The sequence below is a fragment of the Falco cherrug genome, chromosome 5 (genome assembly GCF_023634085.1).
Source record: "Falco cherrug isolate bFalChe1 chromosome 5, bFalChe1.pri, whole genome shotgun sequence".
NCBI lineage: Eukaryota > Metazoa > Chordata > Aves > Falconiformes > Falconidae > Falco > Falco cherrug.
In genome coordinates this window covers 36,978,077-37,000,498 of record NC_073701.1, presented here as the reverse complement: position 1 = coordinate 37,000,498, position 22,422 = coordinate 36,978,077, and the positions used below count along the sequence as shown (strand labels likewise).

The following is a 22,422-nucleotide window of genomic DNA, read 5'->3' as shown; positions in this document are numbered from 1 at the left end:
TAGTGTCTAGCTATACCTCTCTAGATTTCTTCAGCTGAGCCTTTCCGCTGCTGCTTACCACCAAGTTATGTATTGGTTTGGTTTGGGATACTTGGAAAAACATGAATTTCCTCACTATGTATGTACATGGGTTTCCTTGCCTTTTAAAATGTGTGTGTGTGGGGCTGGGAAGCCAGAATCAAAGACGAAAAAGTTGAGGCTGATGTATAATCAGAAGTGGGTTCTGTTTAGCCCTGTTGGAGGATAGATCAGTTCAGGATGTTCCAGAGTCTGTGATATGCTGCCTATTTGCATTTAAAGAAAAAAAAAAAAAAAGGTGAAAACTAAATTTAACCAACTCTTGAACTACTTTGTGCTATATTTGTGAACAGCACTACAAGCAGTCAAATTTCCATTTTTCACCTGGATATGACAAAGCGTTCATGTTGCAGTAAAACTGTTTTTTCCTGCCCCTTGTCTAGTGATTCCTCAAGAACAGAGTTACGAAGTGGTAGAAGAAAGCATAAGCATCCTCTTGTCTGCTTGACCTGGTGACAGTGAATATGCATGTGATTTTTCCCAATGCTCTTTGTGTTTATTCTTTTTACCACAGTGTTTGTAACCAGTGATAATACTGGAAGACTGGAAAAAGTGTTACCAGGTTCTTTGTCTGAGAGCCCTGGCTTGAGTCCCTTTGAGATTTGATCTGTTCTCCATTTGAGAAGCCCATTATTTCTTGACTGCTTCTGAAGCAACAAATACAAAAAAGCCAGGAAGATGATATTTTTTTCTTTTCCCTCTTCGTTGTGAGCATGCAACATGTCTGTGTTCATACCAATAACTGTGTATGGAATCATTGTATATTCTGTGCTGGAATATGATGATTTATTTTGGAGTATTTTACTAGTATGAACTCAGTCATCTAATTGCTAGTAAATTGCAAGTCATAAACAGAACCCTCCAATGAGTTCTGATAAGAGCTTAGTACTTAGAAATTGTGTGGGGAGCTACTGTATTAGAAGCTTTAACACAGTTTATTGGAAGTATTGTTCATATAACTTTTCCTGTAAAAATATGTGCTGCAAACTCTGTGTTGGTGATAGCTGTTAATTGAACTAGAGACTTGGTATTGGCAGAGCTGACTATAGATGGCTTGTGTCCATATACAGCATCGCTAATGACTATGAAAAACATATCTAAAACTTAATAGCTGAAAGAAAAATAGGTGCTGTCACACCTGCCAGAACTTAAAGGAATAAACCATTGTACACTGTAATGAAATGTTGTTAATCAGCTTCCAATTCAATATCTGCATTTTGCTGTTAGCTTTGGTCGAATGCCTGGATACACTTGAATTTCCATAAAATTTGATTTGTCCAACAGTGTTTCCTGTGAGTTGTTCTGGAATAGTGGGAACACTGTATGTGCTTTTTTTTTTTTAACATAAATGGTTATCTAATCAACTTAGTGAACAATGTTTGATCAGCATTATATTGTCCACTGGAAACACAGCAGAGGGGAAGCAGTCTTAAGAGGTTCCTGGAGTGTAAGATGATTCCCTGACACAGCTGGTAAGCGAGCCAGCGAGGGAAGATGCCCCACTGAACCTGTTGTTTGTGTACAGCGAAGGACTTGTGGGTGGTGCGACTGTTGGAGGCCATCTTGGGCACAGTGATCATGAAATGATAGTGTTTTTGATTCTCAGAGAAGTGAGGAGGAGGGGTCAGCAGAACTGCCACCTTGAACTTCCAGAGGGCAGACTTTGGCCTGTTTAGGAGCCTGGTTGACAGGGTTCCTTGGGAAGTAGTCCTGAAGGGCAAAGGAATCCAAGAAGGAAATCTTAAAGGTGCAGGAGCAGGCCATCCTTATGTGCTGAAAGATGAGCCAGTGGGGAAGAAGACCAGCCTGGCTGAACAGAGATCTTTGGCTAGAACTCAGGGAAAAAATAGGAGAGTTTATGACCATTGAAAGAAGGGGCAGGCAACTCAGGGGGGCTACAGGGGTGTCATGAGGTTATGCAGGGAGAAAATTGGAAGGGCCAAAGCCCAGCTAGAACTTAATGTGGCTACTGCTGTAAAAGACAGTAAAAAATATTTCTGTAAATACATTAGCAACAGGAGAGCTGGGGAGAATATCTATCCTTTATTGGATGTGGGAGCAAACATAGTGACAAAGGATGAGGTAAAGGATGAGGTGTGTAATGCCTTCTTTTCCTCAGTCTTCAATAGTAAGACCAGTTGTTCTCTGGGTACCCAGCCCCCTGAGCTGGAAAACGGATGGTGAGCAGAATGAAGCCCCCATAATCCAAGGGGAAATGGTCAGCAACCTGCTACACCACTTAGGCACACACAGGTCTATGGGGCTGGATGGGATGTACCCGAGGGTACTGAGGGAGCTGGTGGAAGCGCTCACCAAGCCGCTTTCCATCATTTATCAGCAGTCCTGGCTAACCAGGGAGGTCCCAGTCGAATGGAAGTTAGCAAATGAGACTCCCATCTACATAAAGGGCTGGAAGGAGGATCCAGGGAACCACAGGCCTGTCAGCCTGGCCTCAGTGCCATGGAAAGTTATGGAGCAGGTCATCTTGAGTGCCACCACGCGGCATGTATGGGACAACCAGGCAATTGGGCCCAGCCAGCATGGGTTTATGAAAGACAGGTCCTGCCTGACTAGCATAATCTCCTTCTGTGACAAAGTGACCCACTTAGTGGGTGAGGGAAAGGCTGTGGGTGTTGTCTGCGTAGGCCTTAGTAAAGCCTTTGACGCGGTTTCTCGCAGTATTCTCCTGGAGAAACTGGCTGGTCATGGCTTGGATGGGCCTGTGCTTTGCTGGGTAAAACACGGGCTGGACACCTGGGCATGAAGGGTGGAGGTGAATGGAGTTAAATGCAGTTGGCAGCCGGTCGCAAGTGGTGCTCCCCAGGGCTCAGAATCGGGGCAAGTTCTGTTTAATGTCTTTATCAATTATCTGGGTGAGGAGATCAAGTGCACCCTCAGTGAGTTTGCAGATGACACCAAGTTGTGGGGGGAGTATTGATCTGCTTGAGGCAAGGAAGGCTCTACAGGGGGATCTGGAGAGGCTGGATCGATGGGCTGAGATCAGTTGTATGAGGTTCAACAAGGAGCAGTGCTGGGTCCTGCACTTCGTTTATAACAACCCCACGTGATGCCACAGGCTTGGGGAAGAGTGGTGGAAAAGGACCTGGGGGTGCTGGCTGACAGCCGGCTGAACGTGAGCCAGCAGTGTGCCCAGGTGGCCGAGAAAGCCAGTAGCATCCTGGCTTGTATCCGAAACAGTGTGGCCAGCAGGACAAGGAAAGTGATTGTCCCCCTGTACTCTGTGCTGGTGAGGCCACACCTCAAATAGTTCAGTTTTGGGGCCTCTCACTACAAGAAAGATATTGAGGTGCTGGAGCGTGACCAGAGAAGTGCAACGAAGCTGGTGAAGGGTCTAGAGAACAAGCCTTGTGAGGAGCAGCTGGGGGAACTGGTATTTAGCCTGGAGAAAAGGAGGCTCAGGGGAGACCTTACTGCTCTCTACAGCTGCCTGAAAGGAGGCTGTAGGCAGGTGGGGGCCAGTGTCTTCTCCCAGATAACAAGTGATAGGATGAGAGGAAATGGCCGCAAGTTGCACCAGGGGAGGTTTAGTTTGGGTATTAGGAAAAATGTCTTCACTGAAAGGGTCGTCAGGCACTGGAACAGGCTGCCCAGCGAAGTGGTTGAGTCACCATCCCTGGAGGAGGTGTTTAGAAGACATGTAGATGTGGCACATGAGGGCATGGTTTGGTGGCGGACTTGAATTAGGTGAACAGTTTTATTAGATGATCTTAAAGGTCTTTTCCAGCCTAATTGATCCTGTGATTCTTTATTATCATGTGTTTTCTTTTTGTTTCTCACCTTGCATTCAAGGGAAAAAAAAGAGTGAAGTCAACAGTGTTCTGTCATATGGCGTACATTTTGGTTTGTCACTGTAAGTTTTCCCTGTCTCACTTCATGCATGTGGAAGTTTGCCTTCTTCCCCTTCCCCCACATATTTGCATGGAATGTTGTACTCTTCAGATTTTCTGATACTCTTAATCCTGACTATACCTTGTGCATATTGCTTCCTTAAAATTGTCTTTTAGATAGGTCTTGAAAATTATGGTAGACGCTTAGCAGTTAGTGAATTAAATGAGTTGGGCAGAATTGTTACAGAAGGTGGTAGCAGATTGTCTTTGTATCTCAGGGCATCACTGAGTGGCAGATTTTCTTCTGTACTGCTGGAGAGCGGAAGTAGCAGGAGCATAATCAAGAATCGCTCCAAATGATGCTATTTATTTTGCATACAAAAACCTGAACTGTGCTGCTATCCTTACCCCTCTTCCCTCCAAATCACTGCACTGTAATGGAGAAGCATCCTTCCTTTGCCTTCCTTAGTGTTCCTGTTACTGTGAGAGTGCATGAGGAGATCTTTACTGACATTGAATTGTTTGGTTGCCAGCTGCGGTAGGGAATTGGCTCTGGTGATGAGCCAGGGAGGTCCACTGCAGTGTGGGATTCTGCATCTCTGCACTTCTGACTAAAGTCAGCATCGTGTTTACTGCTGTTTGAGGAGCAGAGTAGTGATTTTTGCCTTCTGGTCTTTTTTCCCTTTTGCTCTGGTGTACTTTCCTATGATGCCTCTTCTACATTTGATGTCTCCTCATCTTCCAGTTATCAGACACAAAACTTTGATTTCTTGAGATTTGCTCGGTTGACTACATGGGGTTTTTTTGAATGATGGTGGTATCCTGCAATTAGGATGTATAAATTTGACTTGTCACGTGATCGTTTTGTGTCTCCTTGTCTTTTTGCCTTGCAGAAATATAATTTGCGGTAGGTTTGAAAGGTGGAATTTGTGGAAAACCAAAGGGGGTGTATATACAACAGAGCTGCTGAAAGTGGCAAGAGGAGGAGAAGAGGTTAATTATATCTGTACTCTAGCCTAATCAAAAGCCGGTTGAAGTTGGTTGGAAAAATATGAATTGAGTGAATCTGGATCAAGCTCACTGGGGAAAGCACATCTCTCAGCTCAACAAGAAGCAGGGTCAGGAAGCTCCTAAATATGGACAAGAGGAGGAATTAGGAAATAAACTTCCTTGCTTATCCATGGAACAGTAGTGTTTATAAAGACTTTTAGGCTGTGTTTACTGATGAAATTTGTCCTCATGAGCTCTGTGTGTACATTGCCTTTCTGAAGTAAGCTGAGGAGTAAGATCCTTTTGCCTGGTTGGTTAACAAGACATAAAGAATTAAATCAGAAGCAATTCTCAAGGTAATAGTCAGTGACTTGTAATCTTTCTAGCTGAAACAGGGTAGCAAACTTTTCAGTTTTTGATTGAATGTTTGGATGTTTTAGAGCAAGGGAGGAAATGTAGTCTCATCTTTATGGTCTTGTAATAGAATTCTAGGAATATGTTAGCATTATGGAATTATTATGTATAATCTATCATGTATGGACTATGTTAATTGTCCCTCCTTACTTGCCTCCCTCTTGAGGGGAGACAGAATGGAGAAAGAAACAGTGGAGTCTTCTGGTTTTGGTTTTTCTCTTCTTGCTGTACAGGGTGAATGACGGCAGGAAACTCAAGTTTAACAGAGTGATGGGGCTGATTCTCAGAGTAGTGGGCCATCTAAAGCTCCTTCTGTCTTTATTTTGAAATCTTAACTCTAGCGTTCCTAAAAATTATGCTCGGAGTACAGCATCTTTTTTATCTTCCACTAATCTGTATTTACAGAGGTTTTCTTCTCTGGTGCTCATCCCTCCTCTTGCTTTCAACTGCTGACTTCAGGTTATATGCTCCAGAATATGAGATGGAATACACAGAGTAGAGGCTTCATGCATCAGCTTTCCAAGTGTCTCCATCAACACATCAAATACTGCCTGACACTCACTGTGGTGCTGCTGTAATCGATGGGGAAGGAGAAAGTTTTAGACCTGTGCTGTGAGAAGATCTGCAGTTGTAGCTTGTTCATTTCTGTAACTGGTTATGCTCATTAAGAGTTAATTTTGTGACTGTGGTGTGGTCTGACTACTGTTGATCACCATGTCTTTGGCTGTGGCAGCAGAACTTAGAAGTGCACAGTTAGGTGCCTGCAATGTAAAGTGGCAGGTTACAGTATGTTGTTTGTTGGATACGGTGGCCTGAGTTTATACCATATAATTTCAGACTTATAATATATAATGACTGAGGTGTGTTAGAAGTTTAATCACCTTACATGCATAAAGTTGACATGGAAGGAGAAATTCTGGAAGGCTTTCATGGACATCATGGGGGAGCTGGTGAGAGTCAACCAATTTAAGTGCTCTAGGTCAAGACTTAGTGATAGAGGACTTAAGACTCCTTCAATTCATTATTTATTTTTAACTGTTTGCTCCGACACTGTAGTATGCTGTGTCCTGTCTGTTGGTTATGCCAGTATAACTGTGGTGGGGTACATAACGAGATGGTTCAAGAAACTGGTCCAATCTGAAAAAAACAAAGAAAACCTACAGTGCTGGGATGGGAAGGTAGGAAGGGGGAGGAACTCCTTAAAATAGTATTGTTATTAAAGTAATATTTTTGTTAAATCACTTAAATGTATGAGGTTATTTTGTATGAATCTGAACTGTTTCTCCTGTCTCTCTAACTGTGGCTGTAGTCTTAGTCTCTTCCTGTTAGTCTGTTTTGGGAGATAACAGATTGTAGGAACCGGTCTGCTTCAACTTCTGGCTTCAGCATGAGGCAGACGCTGTGCAATCCAGAGGGTGGAAGAATGAGTGAAGTGATGTTCAGAGGGTATGGATTGTAGGAGACAAGGAGAGATGTCAGGGAAAGAAAAACTGGGTAACTGTGAAAATCTTAAAAATGCTTGGATATTTTTTTTTTTTAGGGCAGTTCGACCACTTCTTTCTTATGTTAGAGAAAAATCTTCTTTTCCCTAAACATTTTATCAGTAAACATCATATGGCCTTGGTTGTAATTTTTTTTTTCTGAGTCTTCCACAACAGGAATATTTGCAGACCTTCCACATCCAAATAGCTCTTAAATCTGTGTCACTTCAGGGGGATGAAGTGCTAAATTGATAGGAAGAATAACAACCTTGGCTCGTGAAACTTGAAAGTGGTATACTGCATAGCTAAATTTGTGTTATCTTGAAGGAACAAAAATTATCTGTAAGAAGTTTGGAGGACGTAAATTTGAGTACAGCTCTTTTGCAATTGGTTGGTAATTCTTTGATTTGTTAGTTTAAGTAGATGGAGGTTGTATTTCTACCTGATTTTAATGTTATTGCATATAATGTAACTAGGTGGTGTTATGCTCGACAAAGATTTTATCCTAATCAGTGGATTTAATTCTTGTATACAGTGCATAACCTGTATTGTAATAATACTTGCACATAACTGATAGAGATTTTGTATCAATTTATTTCATTTGCCTTGACAATTTCCCAGGAGTCTCAGTTACAGGCTCATTGTACCAGGCATTGTAAAACAGAATAAAAAGACTTAATTGTGTAGGCTACATTGAATAGAAAAGACAGACATGTATTACAGGTAATATTAAATATGACCTAAGTATTCATCTTAGCAACTTGTCGTAATTTGAAGAGATAATGCATTTAATACTTTAAAGGCAGGTGCTACTATTTAGTATGTACAAATTATAAAAGTTAATTAAAAATGTGTTGGGGTTTTTCTACTGCTGTGTAGTTCTGAGTATTTCTGTTAGTGGATTAATTTCTGCAATGAAAGTGGGAGCTTGCGGAGTGGGAACCTGGCAACCCTGCTCACACTCTTCTGCTTTCCTCTTGCAATTAATAATTGACTTCTCCTTTTCACTGTCTTCAGTTTTGTAGCTGAAAGGTGAAGAGCTGCGATGCCTCTGCTGAACCTCCTGTCTCACATGACTGAGGAGGTGAAGAGCAGATCAGAAGCTGTCCTTGAAATGGTTGCTCAGATCTTGCTGTATTGCCAAAGCAGACATGACGTTTGACTGTTTGGAGACATTAAATATGCAAACACAGGTGAATTTGCAATGAGAGGCATATAATGAGTTGCCAGATTTTTGGAGGACTAGTGAATTGGGTTAGGATGTACAGTCAGCTGATCTGCAACTGGGAGAAAAGAAAGGAGGAGGTGAAGGTTCAGTATTATTTTCATTTTGATGGTAAGAAGAGTTGTTTGACTTGTGTAAAGATGAAGAGCCTTTTAAATATGACCATCTGATTTGAAGTGCACTTCAGTAGCCATGCCACTTAGGCAGTTCATGCTGTGTCCGTTTTTCTGGTTTGTGTAATGGTAAAATACTTGGATCTGTCAGTTCATAAATGACTTTTCTCCCTCACAGAATTGTTTCTCGACCATATCTGTACCTTGATCCCGTTTGCTGCATGAATGGCTGTGTTAGCACCGTGGAGGAGGCTGGACCTCTTAAGCTATTGCATAGAGGACTGACCATGTATGTGAAATCAAAATTGTTGTTTTAATCTTTGACATAAAATGCAATCTGACTGATTTGCATAGATTCTTATTAAAATAATGATACCTGTTACAAATTTAGATGGATAACTTCCATCAGTCGGTAGATTTTTAAAATCTATTTAAGTGCATCTGTGGTGTTAGATTGAGACTAAGAATGAATGATGCATAATAAAATCAGATATGAGATAAAATTCTGCTGAACTTTGATTATTAGTTATTTCTAGAGATACGTATTTTTGTATCGCCACAACATTAATACCAGCTTACAACAAAACTTTGTTCTTGTCAAACTTCTTTCTTCATGTTTAAGAATATGAATTTAACAGTACACTTCACTTGAAGTGCAGAGGTAAACTGGAGATGGTATTTTAGTTCTGCTCATGTGGTGAGTAAGGAAGACTTGCAGAAACATATTTTTAGTTTGGTGTTAATCAAACGTTGGTGGCCATTTTTTGGAAAAAATTCAGAAAAAATATTTTGGGGGTGGGTGAAAAAATCAGCAGTCCTATAATAGCCACATGCAAAATCCCGATAAATTTTGTTTGTTGTTTGTTTATATGATGCTTTTTATTGTAGCAGTTGTATTCTCTGAATATGTCTGTTTACATGTCCCCTGTGAGACAGGAAGATGCAATGACTCAGGCTTAGTAAAATTTTCTGCGGCCACTCTAGGGAAATATATGAAATAAGAAGTGAATGTAGATCTTATCTAGCACAATAATCCCCAGAGCATTCCTCTCTCTCAACTGACAAAGCTCACTGTGTTCCTTCTGCCACGCTCATCTGTTCTTCACCCGTTCTGTGAGAACCATTTCCTTAATTGTTTGGATTTAAGCTTGTACATACTGACTTCCTAAAAAGCTGTACAGACATTTTGATAAAGAATGCATGGTGTCTCTGAGATGATGGAAACTAGCTGCAATCTACTTAGCCAAGCTTTAACTCATTTGAGGACTCTTTTGATGATGTTTTCCATTGGCAGGACAAAATTGAGGTGTTTTTTTTTTTTGTCAAGACCAGTATTAGTACTGATTTGCAAGACATGTTGCTAGTATGGATTATTATTAGACACTTAAGGGAGTGTAACAATTACGTATGGGTGTTTTAAAGACATGTTGTGATTCTTTCTTTTTTTTACTGTAAAATACAGTTTTCAGTCATGTAGTATTCTGGTTTTAACTTATTTTTATACACTTTCCGAGATACTTTATCTCCTTCAGTTTAGCTACTTCATCAGGTTCTGACACTCTCAGTGAAAGTTAATTGTGTACAGTTTTAACTTTGAGTGGTGTAGTAAGGGTTCTTTGATAGAATAAATTAGAATAGCATGGTGAGAGCCAGATTTGACTGCAGTTTTCTCTAGAAGTGCGGTGGTAAATAAACCGGTGTCAGTTTCCCATGTCTTAGATCCTTCTGTTTATTTGTAGTATACAAAAGTAACTTCTAATGGAACTGAATGGATCTGAAACGGCTTTATAGAAAGTATGAAGAAAATCTGTTGGCAGTTCAGGTTAACCACAACTTTTTGAAATAAATGAACAGTGAGTATTATTGCTTAAACTGGTGACCTTTTGAAGTGCTGGCTGTCTTGGTTTGCTTCCATATTACACCTAAGGTTGAAAACTAAAACTAGCTTCCCTTTACTTTTAAAAAGGCATGAAATGTAGAAGAAATAAATTGGATCTTTGTTAAATGCAGTCTTAGGCTTGATCCTTAAATTCATCTACTTGTGGCATAGCTGATTTGCCTTCTCTTCAAAGCAGCAGACAGGGTAATGTTCGTCCAAAACTGAAACAAGATCAGTCTATTCCCAGCCATTGCTCAGGTGTGCAAATAATAACTGTGAACCTGCAGAAATGAGGGTTAGCAGCCTGGCCTTGACAGTGGAAATAATACTCTACATGGAAATCTTTTTCCTGTATTTCAGACTTAATTCAATTCCTGGGGACTGTTTACTTAAAAATTATGCCTCTGAGTTGCTCATAGTCAGATTCTGGTTTGGTGAGGTTTTTTTGATTGTGGGTGTGCTCTGCTACTTTAAGAAGATACATTGAGGAAGGACAAAAATGTTAATTTTTGCATTTTTTATGGGTTGTGACTAGAAATGGCTACACATATATGTATATCTCTGTTATTTGCATAGCATTTTGCACATAAATCTACTTTAATCAGGAGCCCGGACACACACTATAAAAGCTCCACTTGCTTGTGTACATTTTTTGACTATGGAAAATACTATCTTACTGTTTGTTGCCTGCCTGTAACTACATTTTCTTTCCTGATAAGCATGCTAGGAAGTGAGAGGTCTTTGACAGATCACTAAAAATATATTGCATTTGACTGCTGCCTGAGCCTTCTCTGCACAGATGGGTCGCAGTAGTCAACCCAAATCTAAAGAAAATTCAACAAAGCAGAAGGACCTCACTTACATCCTACAGAATTAAGTGATGCTGGTTTTGTTTGCTCCTTTATAGGATTATTGTTAAGAATTAAGCATATCCCCACAGTATTTTGGTTTTCAGCTCCGTTGTTTTGAGCTGTCTGTCTGCAGTGATGCACTAGTATGCTGGCATCAGTATTATGTGGGAAGATCTGGGCAGCTGTCCTGTATTTGTCCAGCCTTTGACAATAGGGACAAAAATGTTTTAAAGATTCGTATAGATTTAAAAAACCTAGCGCAGCATGTTGCAGAAGATCATTTCACACAGCAGTCTTGGTGTGGGAGTACTGATGAACCCTGTTAATCAGCAATGGTTGGGGGCAGTCTCGTGTACATGTAAGAACTGTTGAAAGATGCTTCATGCTGTTGACTACCATTTGATAATCTTGCTCACAGTAGGATCACAATGCAGTAGCTCCATATTTTGAGGAACTCCTATATTAACAAAGTTCTACAAGGCTGTTTTGGATGATTAAACAAGAAACAAAATCTGCATTGTAGATGTGTTTAAATGTAAGTTCACATGGAGAAGGTAGGTTGAAAGACTGCCTGAACTAACTTCAGATGTTTCACAAATATGGATAGGAGGACCTACTGCTTCTTTCTGTTTGTGACTTATGTGTAGTGATTTCGTAAGTGAGGCTGTTTCTTTATCAGTCACACAAGCTTGTAATACGCTTCCTTTGTTCCTACCAGGTTGAAGGCAAATTTTGATTACTGGGCTACTGGGGAAGAAACAAATAAGTTGGAGCACAGTGACACTGCTTAGACTAGTGAATGCAGTCTGTAATCTCTGGATGGATATACTTTGATGGCTTTACAGCTACGGGCTGTAAATACTTGAGAATCATGAAGCTTTATTGAGAAAGCTGGGTGCACGTGTAGTGAAAGTAAGAGTGCAATTGTGACACTAGAGTAGTGAAAGTTGTGCCAGAATCTTGCCTTCCCTTTGAATAAATAGGAAAGGCTTTGGATGTTTTTGTTGGGTGTGTTGGAAAATACTGTAAATGTGTGTAAATTGTGGCTGTTCATGGAGCACTTTTTGGAGGACTTTGCCCCTTCTGCTAGGGGTGGGATTACAGAGGTGTACCACTGTTACAGAGTTTTATATGATTGTGTCGTACCCTCTAGTTGGCAGCTGGTGTATGTGGAGGAGTATGTACCAACTGAAAATGTTTTCTTTAAAGGCGTCCAGTAAAAATCTAATCAAATATATTTTTTTCCTGTGGATCTAGGTAGACTTTGAAGGCCTCGTCTGTCTGAATCTATTTTGTTAACAAGGCTTGCTCATGGAATTATTCTTGGTGGTTTTGCTGAGAACATAGCACTTTGATCTAAGCACTTTACAGTGCTGTTATTCTTAAGAGAAATTATTACAATAGTAATTGTAATAGTCCTATATTTATAGTACATTAGTAACAGGAAATGTACTATGTGTCTTAAGTTATCAATGATATAATGGATTGAAGCATCTCATGTCTCTTCTTACTCCTGTTATTAATGAAAAACCATTTCTTTTTTCTCCCCCCCTCCCCTTTTTTTTTTCTCCTGACATTCTACTGATTCTACTAAAGCTCCTTGAGATACTCAGAGCAAGTATTCTCCAGGAGACACGAAAATGGAAAGCATTTGCTTAGGGCACCAGTAATTTAAGCTCTCCTGATGAAAACTTCGTTTATTTGTCAGGGTAAAATTCAAGATTTAAAAAAAATAAATAGATTTAAGGAGAAAAATATGTTCTTCCTGTTTTAAGTGTATGTATCTTCTGGACTAAATAAATATTATGTGATTGGATGAGATTATGGAGGATAGGAATTTGTGCCTCAGGTTGACCTTTACTGGATCTCTGTTTCTGAAGGTATCTTATGCTGTTTCTGTTCCATTATGTAATTAAAATTATTCTTTTTTAATACTGAGGAGGTCTTAAGCATGTTTCCTAGCATTGCTAATATATATTAGCAATTTTCAAGCCTTTGTTAGTATTAGAGAAGAATGAGTATCATCAGTGATCAAAGTTTTTGTATGATGTAATGTGAAAGAGGCTTCCTGAGACCTTGTTCAGACAATGCAAAGTAAGCTGCATTAAAGTAATATTTTAAAATATTTGTCTGAGGTTCTGCGAGAGACTGGGCTTGTGATGAAGATGGAAGTGTTGCTTTCATGAGAAGAAGATGCAAAGCATGTGACTGCCAGGGCATGCATGCAGTCTTCATAGCACGTGAATGTTGCCGATTGCAGAACCCTAAACTGCTTATCTAGAGAAGCTGCTTTCTACAACAGTAGATGTCCTCCTGCCTTTAGTTTGATAACTTCCTTCTACTTGTATATACGTTTTCTTTCCTGCTTTTATTTTTTGTCTCATTTTTCACCTTAACAGCAAGTAATACAAAAAAAGAGAAAGGTGCTTGTGTGGGGTATCGTAGTGTTGAGGGCAGGAGCTTCAAAGTGATGAAATGTGAAAGGGAGTAATTCAGAAAAATGAGGAGTTTATCCATAAGATGCCCAAACTGGATGGATTAGCACAGTGTGGCATTCATAGAAGTGTTACTCATGTAATACACGCTAAAAAAGTGGAAGTTCAGCAGAACAGCAGACCACTCTTACAGTATGACACTTAAGAGTATAAGATTAAAACAGCAGTAAAGCTGACTTCCTAGACAGAGTTGGAAGTATTAACAATATGAAAGTTCCCTTCTGATTGTGATAAGCATTTCAGTAATATTCTTGTGGTCATCAAGCCGACTAAGGCTGCAATGCAAAGATGCCTTTGAGTTAGCAGAGGGGGGCGGTGGAGACATGCATTGCAGTGGAGGTTTTTGTGTGTGTTCTGTAGCCTGCATGCCCAAACAGATAGTAGAAACCCAGATATATCCAAGGTGCCTTTCTGAAGATGATAATGATAGAGTTAGAGCCTTCTGTATATAACATACATATTTTTTTTAAAAAAAAAAAGCCCACCGAAACTTGAGAGGCAGATGGGGAAAAAGAGCATGATGCCAGACATTGCCTGCATCTCATTTGGATGCCTATTTCCTTGGGACTCTTTGGTGATCTGTGACTTGAACAAAACTTCTAAGAGAAAAACTTGACTTTAATTCTGAGTGAGTTCAGTTGAATGTGACAAGCACCAAACATGGCTAAATGACAACACATAATGCAGGCAAGTCTTCCAGGAAGTCCTCCATCTGAGAAGTCGGGGTTCTGTTTCCTGGAAAAGTGTGAGCATTGTCTTAACATTTATGTAAAGGAAGGAGTTTCTCCAGGTGGCTTTATCCAGTTTGTTTTCAGGAAGAGAAAACCACAAAGTGTTTCAGAAATAAAATGCTTTTGTCATCTGTTAATTGGTTTATTTAAATAAATCAAAGAAGTGTATATGTATATACTTGTTCATTACCATACTTTTCTTAATGCATCTAGTGATATGTCAGGCTTTTACAGAGGGACTAGCCAGGGTCCCCAAACATTTTGCAGCTGTGTTCCAGTCCTTGAGGATGAGTCATGATTCCACACACTGAATAATAGATTGAAGTACATACAAGAGCCTTCCTGAAGTGCATTTGCTTAGGAGTTGATTATGTAAATGCAGATGGTCATACATGGTGTTCCAAAATATGTATTCTGGCTGACATGTTTTCAGTTAGGTTTCATTCAAGGTAATATTAAACTCTTAAGGGATGAAGGTGTAGACCCTTCTTCTCAAATACAGTGGACTTTCCATCTTTTAAAACAAAGCAGATGGTGGGGGAAAATACAATGTGTTGTCTTGCTGTGGCGGTTTTCACCTGTAAGTGTCACTGGAGTAGGCAGGACCAGAGCACGGAGCAGATGTCTTTGCGTGTGCTGGTGTCAGTTCTTTCACAGGTTCCCATGGATCCTTTTCATGGGAGTATCTTGGTTTGAGCTTTGGCCAATGGTATCTTGACTGTTTTGTAATAGTGATTTTTCGCAGAGTGAAATGTGGACCTTGGATATCATTCCTATAGTAGATCCGAGTGTGGTTTGAGAGTGTTGCAGGGTACTTGTTGCATCTTTAAAACATTGTAACAAAATACTTGATTACTTTGATATTCACCATAGAGAATAGCTGGAGGGTGGGGATTGTTATCCTTGGCTTTGCAAAATACTGTGGGAAGTTTGTTTCTTCAGGGGCACATAAACAAACCAAGTAGGTAAATGACTCTGGGGAAATACTAATGCTGAAAATGCACTCCCAACTGGTAGTATGCCACTGACTTGTATTTTCTTGAAAGTGAGTGACTCCTCTTACTCGCACTACCTAGAAGGCTGGAAAGTTGCAAGGAGAGGGGATACACATTAATGTACCAGAAAGTAGGAGACAAATACTAAATTTTAATTGCTATTAAAACAGTGAAATTGAGCAGTGGTATTGATGTGACTGCTACGATATGGGTGCTATACCTTTTTTTCTCTCTCTCTTTCTCTCTCTCCCATTTAGGAGGGCTTTTGAGCTGCCGCTCTGCTGCTGAACAGCATGCAGTCCTTTCGGGAGCAAAGTAGTTATCACGGAAACCAGCAGAGCTACCCGCAGGAAGTGCACAGTTCATCCCGACTGGAAGAGTTCAGCCCTCGCCAGCAGGCCCAGATGTTCCAGAGCTTTGGAGGAGGTGCTGGCAGTGGACGTCGTGGAGCAACAGGAGCCTCTACAGCAATGCCTGGTGAGAGCTCTGGCCATCAGAGCTACCAAGGTTTCAGAAAAGAAGCAGGAGAGTTTTACTATATGGCTGCCAACAAAGATCCAGTGGTGTCAGGAGGGCAGCAGCCACCTCAGCGCAGGCCTTCTGGACCAGTACAGAGCTATGGGCCCCCTCAAGGGGGTAGCTTTGGGAGTCAGTATGGGAGTGAGGGACATGTGGGCCAGTTTCAAACACAGCATTCAACCCTTGGGGGTGTATCACACTATCAACAGGATTATACTGGTCCTTTTTCTCCAGGGAGTGCCCAGTATCAGCAGCAGGCTTCTGGCCAGCAGCAGCAGGTGCAGCAGCTGAGACAGCAGATCTATCAATCTCATCAGCCTTTACCCCAGGCTTCCAGCCAGTCTGCTTCTAGCACCTCACACTTGCAGCCAATGCAGCGTCCATCCACCCTGCCTTCCTCTGCTTCTGGGTACCAATTACGAGTGGGTCAGTTCAGCCAACACTATCAGCCACCTTCATCGTCATCATCCTCCTCTTTCCCCTCCCCGCAGCGTTTTGGCCAGTCAGGACAGAACTATGATGGAAGCTACAGTGTGAATTCTGGGTCGCAGTATGAAGGCCATGCTGTGGGTTCCAATGCACAGGCATATGGGACCCAGTCAAACTACAGCTTTCAGACTCAACCTATGAAAAGCTTCGAGCAGTCTAAGCTGCCCCAAAGTGGGCAACAGGGGCAGCAGCAACAGCACCCACCTCAGCATGTAATGCAGTATTCAAATGCTGCCACCAAGCTCTCTCTTCAAAGTCAAGTGGGACAGTACAGCCAGACTGAAGTTCCTGTAAGGTCACCGATGCAGTTCCACCAAAACTTCAGTCCAATCTCTAATCCATCTCCTGCAGCATCTGTGGTTCAGTCTCCAAGCTGCAGCTCTACCCCTTCTCCACTCATGCCAGGTGGAGAAAATCTCCAGTGTGGGCAAGGCAACATGTCTATGGGTTCTAGAAACCGAATTCTGCAGATGATGCCTCAGCTTAGTCCTACGCCATCTATGATGCCAAGCCCCAATGCTCATGCAGGGGGATTCAAAGGGTTTGGGCTGGAAGGACTGCAGGAAAAAAGGCTCACAGATCCAGGGCTGAGCAGCCTGAGTGCTCTTAGTTCTCAAGTGGCCAATCTGCCCAATACAGTCCAGCACATGTTGCTTTCGGATGCCTTGGCACCTCAGAAGAAAAATTCCAAAAGGTCATCCTCGTCTAAGAAGGCTGACAGCTGCACCAACTCAGAAGGCTCCTCTCAGGCAGAGGAGCAGCTCAAGTCTCCCCTGGCAGAGTCCCTTGATGGTGGCTGTTCCAGTAGTTCAGAGGATCATGGGGAAAGGGTGAGACAGCTGAGTGGCCAAAGCACCAGCTCAGACAACACTTACAAAGGGGGTAACTTGGAGAGATCCAACTCCTCACCAGCACAAGGCTCTCAGAATGAGCCATCAAAACTCAGCAGCAGCCCAGCAGCTAGGGAAGAGGTGGCCTCCCCTGATGGGAAGGAAGCTGTAGTGGCCGTGGAAAATGCCCCAAAAGTGAATGAAAAGGCAGTTGGGGTGATTGTTTCCCGGGAAGCCATGACAGGAAGAGTAGAAAAGTCAGGCGGACAAGATAAACCTGCACAAGAAGATGCTTCCACAGCCACTCAGGCACCAGCTAGTGCTAGTGGAACGAAAGAAGCTGGGCATACAGGGGCACAGGCAGAAACTCAAGGAGGAAGTAAAGGGAGCAAAAGTGGAGATAACACTAACCACAATGGAGAGGGGAACAGCCAGCCTGGTCATGCAGTTGTTGGGCCAAATTTTCCTGCAAGAACAGAACCTTCCAAATCTCCTGGTAGTTTAAGATACAGCTACAAGGATAGTATAGCAGCTGGCATACAGAGAAATATTGGTGGCTTTCCACAGTATCCTTCTGGTCAAGAAAAAGGGGATTTTCCAGGGCACAGTGAGCGCAAAGGCCGGAATGAGAAGTTTCCCAGCCTCCTACAGGAGGTCTTACAGGGGTACCACCATCATCCAGACAGAAGGTATTCTAGGAATGCACAAGAGCATTCTGGGATGGCTGGGAGTTTAGAGGGAGCCATGAGGCCCAATATCTTAATTAGTCAAACCAATGAATTGACCAATAGAGGCCTCTTAAATAAAAGTATGGGGTCTCTCCTGGAAGGCCCTCACTGGGGTCCGTGGGATAGGAAGTCTAGCAGCACAGCTTCTGACATGAAGCAGATAAATCTAGCTGATTACCCTATTGCTAGAAAGTTTGATGTGGAGTCTCAGTCTTCTGCCCATGAAGGAGGAGCACTCTCAGAGAGGAGATCAGTGATCTGTGACATATCTCCATTAAGGCAACTTGTCAGAGATCCTGGCCCTCACCCAATGGGGCACATGGGTCCTGAGGCCAGAAGTGGAAGGAGTGAACGTCTTGCCCCTGGTTTAAGTCAGTCAGTAATACTCCCTGGTGGTTTAGTATCCATGGAAACAAAGATGAAAGCTCACAGTGGGCAAATAAAAGAAGAAGATTTTGAACAGTCAAAGAGCTCAGCTAGTCTCAATAATAAAAAAACAGGAGACCATTGTCATCCTGCTGGCATCAAGCATGAATCTTTCCGAGGCAACGCTAGCCCCGGAGCTGCCGTCTCCGATGCTGCTCCAGATTACATTCCCCAGCAGGACAGCAGATCAACACAAATGAGACGAGCACCTGGCAGAACTGGAAGCAGCAGGGGTAAATCACCTTCTCAGTTTCAGGACCTTGCTGATAAGCTGAAAATGTCACCAGGCAGAAGCAGAGGCCCAGGGACAGATCTGCATCACATGAACCCACACATGACACTATCTGAAAGAGTTAACAGAGGTTCCTTGCATTCTGCTTACCCTCAGAATTCAGAAGGCCCATCTTTGGCTTCAGCATATCACACAAATGCTAGGCCTCATGCTTTTGGTGACCCTAACCAGAGTTTAAATTCCCAGTATCATTACAAGAGACAGATATACCAGCAACAGCAGGAAGAATACAAAGATTGGGCAAGCAGCACTGCTCAGGGTGTGATTGCTGCAGCTCAGCACAGGCAGGAAGGAGCAAGGAAGAGCCCAAGACAACAGCAGTTTCTGGAAAGAGTAAGGAGTCCCTTAAAAAATGACAAGGATGGAATGATGTACCTTCAAGGTAGCTCTTACCATGATACTGGAAGCCAGGAAGCTGGGCGCTGTGTTATGGGGAGTGACAGTACTCAGAGCAAATGCACTGAACTGAAACATGGCAACCAGAAGTTGCAGCATCACGAATCTGGTTGGGACCTCTCTCGGCAAACTTCTCCTGCCAAAAGCAGTGGCCCTCTCGGAGCAGCCAACCAAAAAAGATTTTGTCCTCAAGAAAGCGATGGGCATCGACGAGAGGAATCTACAGATCTGCCCAAGCCTAGTAACGCCATGCTCAGGCTCCCTGGCCAGGAAGACCAGTCTCCTCAAAATCCATTAATTATGAGGAGAAGAGTCCGTTCTTTCATCTCGCCCATCCCTACCAAAAGACAGCCACAGGATACGAAGAACAGTGGCAGTGAAGATAAAGGGCGACTGATGACTTCAGCAAAAGAAGGAACTGATAAAACGTATAACTCCTATGCCCATTCATCTCAAAGCCAAGATGTTGGCAAGTCAGTAGCAAAGGGTGATTCCTTCAAGGACCTGCCAAGTCCTGATAATAGGAATTGCCCTGCTGTTTCCCTCACAAGCCCGGCTAAGACCAAAATATTGCCCCCAAGAAAGGGGCGAGGATTAAAACTGGAAGCTATTGTTCAAAAAATTACATCCCCCAATATTAGGAGAAGTGTTTCTACCAACAGTGCTGAAACTGGTGCAGATACTGTCACTCTTGATGACATCCTGTCCCTTAAGAGTGGACCTGAAGGGGGAGGTGTGTCTGGACATGGACCAGAGGCTGAGAAGAGAAAAGGAGAGATATCATCAGATCAAGTGGGGCCAGCAAGCCAGGATACAACTGGTGAAATAACTGTTCCAAGATCTTCAGAAGAGTGGCAAAGCAGTGAGGATGATAAAACCAAGAAAGAGGTCCCTGAAACTGCCAGTATTGGTAAAGAAGGAGCAGGATCCAGTGCAGCACCACCACCTTCTCAGAAGTCAGGTGGTCAGGGAAGGTCTGATGGATCTGTAAGTGGAGGTGGATCTCTGACTTTTTCAGACTCAAAAACAATTTCCCCTTCGAGTGTGTTTACTTCTGAACCAAATCCAAAGTCTGAGGAAAAAGATGGAGATGTGACAAACATTTCACCCAAGCCAGATGGTTTCCCTCCAAAGGGATATTTTCCCTCTGGAAAGAAAAAGGGGAGGCCAATTGGGAGCGTGAACAAGCAGAAGAAGCAGCAGCAGCAGCAACAACAGCAGCAACTGCCACCGCCCCCACCACCCCCACCAGTACCTTCACAGTCTTCAGAAGGGGTAGGTGGTGGTGAGCCAAAGCCGAAGAGGCAAAGGAGGGAGAGGCGAAAACCTGCAGCGCAGCCACGGAAACGGAAGCCTAGACGGGCTGCTCCAATTGTGGAGCCTCAAGAACCAGAGATCAAGCTTAAATATGCTACCCAGTCTGTAGATAAAACTGACTCCAAGAACAAGTCCTTTTTCCCTTATATTCATGTGGTAAACAAGTGTGAATTAGGCGCTGTGTGCACAATCATTAATGCAGAGGAAGAGGAGCAGAACAAATTGGTGAGGGGTCGGAAAGGACAGAGGTCTTCAACACCCCCTCCTAGCAACGCAGAGAGCAAAGTGCTGCCCACCTCAACTTTCATGCTGCAGGGCCCTGTAGTAACAGAGTCTTCTGTCTTAGGGCATCTGGTTTGCTGCCTGTGTGGCAAATGGGCCAGCTATCGCAACATGGGTGACCTCTTTGGTCCTTTCTACCCCCAGGATTACGCAGCCACCTTGCCCAAGAACCCACCTCCAAAGAGGGCCATGGAAATGCAGAGCAAGGTCAAGGTACGGCACAAAAGTGCTTCTAATGGTTCCAAGACAGATACGGAAGAGGAGGAGGAACAGCAACAACAGAAGGAACAAAGAAGCCTAGCTGCTCATCCCCGCTTTAAGAGGCGGCACCGCTCTGAGGACTGTAGCGGAGCCTCTCGGTCACTTTCAAGGGGAGCTTCTTGTAAAAAAGCAACCACTGATGGTGGCAGTGGTGGTGAAAAGACTCCTTTGGACACAAAACCCTCTATGCCCACTTCAGAAGGTGGCACTGAGCTGGAGTTACAAATTCCTGAACTACCTCTTGACAGCAATGAATTTTGGGTCCATGAGGGTTGTATTCTCTGGGCCAATGGGATCTACCTGGTCTGTGGCAGGCTCTATGGGCTGCAGGAAGCTGTGGAGATTGCAAGAGAGATGGTGAGTACCTAACCTTACTATACAGAATTATTTTTTTCATTTGCAGTATGCATACCATTTGGAATACCATTGTTTCTTGTTTTTCCTGTGTCTTAACAATCATCTTTCATCTTAAATAAATGTCTAGTGATGTCCTTTTGATGGCCTCATTTAGATCTCTGCCGCACCTGACCAGACAAATTTTTCAGGCATCAAAAAGCTGGATGCTCATTACCTACTAAAAGTTCTGGATGTCCAAAGGCTTCGTCGTGACTACAGTGATCTTTTTTCCCCCCTCCTTATTCTGTCCTATTAGATATTTAGTATTTTCTAGGGCTTTTCTTAGGGTCATATAGTGAAAGGACAAGTGGCAGCAGACACAAATTGCAACAAAGAAAATTCCAGTTCAGTATTGGGCAAAAAATTTCACAGTGGAGGTGGTCAAACATCGGATTGAGGGAGGGTGAATGATAGAGAAGCTGTGGAATATGTTTTTGGAGGTGCACAAATGTGACTGGACAAAGCCCTAAGCAAACCCCACTTGACCTCTGAAGTTGGTTTTAGCTTCAGTTGGCTCTGCTTTTAGCAGGAGTCTCTTCCAACGTAAGTTATTCCGTGAACGTAATACATATTACATGGCCGTAGGAGAATTTACAGTTGCTATAAAGTGGATAGAGTAGAATTGCAGAGAGGTATGTAAGCATTGAGTGAATCATGGGTGGGTTTATTATTGATGAATTCAATACGAATTATGTCGCACATCATACTGATAATTGACTTTCTCCGAAGTGTGAGTGTATGAGTGAAAAGAAGTAGGTAAAATCAAAGCAGGGTCAAGGAGAAAACTTTATTCACAACTGCCTGCTTGTGGTTGGAGATCCTTGCTATTCTTGATTTTTCTGAGACAGAAGCTGATGCTTTAAAACCGCATGTACATGGCTTGTTTTGCCATCATCACTGTGCTGCATCCCTTTCTTTATGGTTACCTTTTGCTTTGTGCTCTCTGTCCTAGGCCAGACTGTGGAAGAGGCACTAGACTACTTTTTCCTGTCTCCTTCAGATTTTTCCTTTTCTAAACAGTGTTAGGATCTGGTTTTTATCTTCTCTTCTCTCTGTGTTGTTACATCCAGCATGCTTGTTTCTTCCCTGTGAGCTTTTTCTTTTCAAGTTTGATTCCTGGCTTGTTCTGAATTTTCACTCACTGTTCTTTGACAGTAATTACATGCTTCTTTGCCCTAACTTGATTAGGCCTGCATTCTTGTTTCTAGCCTCTCATTAAACAAAGTCAGTTAATTTCATTTGGTTTTCATCAAGCCATGCCTTTGTGCTAGTTCTGATGCAACTGCTGAATTTCTTGTCTGATAACGGCAAGGTTTCCTCCGGGATTTCCACCACCCTCTGGATTCTACTTGCCATGTGGCCATGCTTTTGTATGTCTTGTAGTTC

The 22,422-nt window shown here is 42.6% G+C and overlaps 1 protein-coding gene across 14 annotated transcripts in view; it reads left to right on the top strand.

Annotated features, from left to right (window-relative positions):
• Positions 1-22,422, top strand: part of TCF20 (transcription factor 20) — a 150,168-nt gene that overhangs the window by 89,827 nt on the left and 37,919 nt on the right. For 12 of the 14 annotated variants that reach the window (XR_008732647.1, XM_055712862.1, XM_055712861.1 and 9 more), the window contains one exon: positions 15,358-20,997. Coding sequence is in view for 13 of the 14 variants with exons in the window: in XM_055712862.1 (XP_055568837.1) it covers positions 15,394-20,997 (5,604 nt within the window). In the remaining variant the exon portion in view is untranslated. Of the gene's footprint in view, positions 1-8,327; positions 8,439-15,357; positions 20,998-22,422 lie in introns of those variants that run through there. The other 2 variants (XM_055712863.1, XM_027808325.2) reach the window with 2 other exon arrangements.